This window comes from Terrapene carolina, unplaced genomic scaffold, assembly GCF_002925995.2.
Source record: "Terrapene carolina triunguis isolate 2854851 unplaced genomic scaffold, T_m_triunguis-2.0 Scaffold627, whole genome shotgun sequence".
Lineage (NCBI taxonomy): Eukaryota > Metazoa > Chordata > Testudines > Emydidae > Terrapene > Terrapene triunguis.
Window position 1 is genome coordinate 835561 of NW_020664978.1, and position 1831 is coordinate 837391.

At 65.6% G+C, this 1831-nt stretch overlaps 1 protein-coding gene across 1 annotated transcript in view; it reads left to right on the plus strand.

Moving 5' to 3' along the window:
* Positions 1–1831, plus strand: part of IL17RC (interleukin 17 receptor C) — a 10769-nt gene extending 8938 nt beyond the window's left edge. The window contains exons 16-17 of the mRNA XM_029913383.1: positions 296–334; positions 651–1831. Coding sequence (XP_029769243.1) covers positions 296–334; positions 651–1345 — 734 coding nt within the window. The 3' untranslated portion in view covers positions 1346–1831. The remainder of the gene's footprint in view (positions 1–295; positions 335–650) is intronic.

The window sequence follows — 1831 nt, forward strand, 5'->3', positions numbered from 1 at the left end:
CCCTCCCGAGAGCACAGCGCCCCCTAGTGCCCCACTGGAGCCAGCACTGACTGCTGGGGAGAGCGCCCCCTATTGAGAGCACAGGGCTCCCAGCAGCACACCGGGGCATTGGGGCAGCACTGACTGTGAGGAGAGTGTGTCCCCCCCGATCTAACACGTACCTTAGACAGAGCTGGGGTGTGCTCCACCTATTTCTGCCCTGCACCCTAGATTCTGAGGGCCTGGCTCTGCCGGGGTGGGTGCGGGAGCAGGGCCCGACCCGCTAACTCACCATGGCTCCCCTTTCATCTTCCAGGGTGGCTGAAGATGCTGAAGGAGGATTATAGCCCTGGGGGTGAGTGCTTGGGGAGAGGGCGCCCTGTGGCAGGTCTGTGTGGGGTGCGGAGCCTCAGGGCGCCTGGGGGCCAGGGCCAGGAGGGCGAGGAGGAGCAGGAGCCCCGGCGCAGCTCTCCAGGCTGGGGTGCTGCAGCTGGGAACGCAGGCCCTCACACCTGGGCCTGGGGTGGGGGCAGGGCCCCACGACCCTGCGCCCAGGGCTCTGTCCCTGCCAGGCAGAGCTGCCAGAGCATGGGGCCAGGCAGGGGGTGGCGACTGGGCTGCTGGGCCGTACGCAGCCTGTCTAGCCCTAACAGCCCTCTCTGTCCCTGCAGGCGTGCTGCGGGGCCGGTGCGCCCTGATCCTCTACTCGCCCGACCACGCCGGCTTTGAGCGGCTGGTGAGCACCCTGGCCTGCGCCCTGACACGGCTGCAGCTGGCCGTGTCAGTGGAGCTGTGGAGCCGGGCCGAGCTCTGTGCCATCGGCCCCATGCAGTGGTTCCATGCCCAGCGGCTGCGGGTCCTACAGGAGGGCGGTACAGTGGTCCTGCTGTTCTCCAGGGGCGCCGTGGCCAGGTGCACGGAGTGGCTGCTCTGGAAGCCGGGGGAACTGCTGCCCCGGGATGATCCGTGCAGCGCCTTCTCAGCCTCCCTCAACTGCATCCTCCCCGATTTCCTGGCTGGCAAGGCTGGGGGCCGGTACCTGGTTGCCTGCTTTGAGGATCTCCTCCAGCCGTCCGACATCCCGGAGCTCTTCCGCTCCGTGCCCATCTTCACACTGCCCTCCCAGCTGCCCACCTTCCTCCTGGCGCTGGCTGGCACTGCTGCTGGCAGGGAGCAGAAGAGCAGCCTGAAGAAGCACTCCCTGTGGATCAGCAACAGCCTGCACCGCGCCATCCAAGAGTGCCAACTGCAGGAGCCCAATGGGCACTGCCCACCACAGGCGTCTGCCCTGCCTGGGAGCGGGCAGGTACTGATGGGTGCAAAGAGTGAGGCTGGGGAGCTCTCTCCACCCATGGGCTCCACGTGACTGAGACTCTGTCCACTGAGAATCTGGGCACGGTCGGCAGACAGGATACTGGGCTAGATGGACCTTTGGCCGGACCCAGTGGGGCCATTCTTATGTTCTCCTGCCAAGCCAGAGTGTGTCTGCCACTGTCTCTGCACCAGCTGGGCTGGGCACGGAGGGCAAGGTTCCACTGGCACCTGGCTGGAGCATATGCCGGCAGGGCCTGGCCCCTGCCCTGTGGCGGGCTCTGCGGGACACTGCCCCACACTCCCAATAAAGGCCTGTTATTTTTCTAATGGTGCTTGGGCGTTTCCTGGGCTCCGGGCTAGAAGCAAGTAGATGGGTCCCGGCCATGAGTGGGGCCGGGCTGTGCCAGGCCAGGCGGGGGCCCGGCTGTGACACCGGTGCCTGTGGGAGCCAGCTGAGGTCACTCAATCAGGGTGAACTGCAAACAGAACGGGGCAGACAAACCCTAAACGCTGATGGATATTCCAATACTTAGAGTTA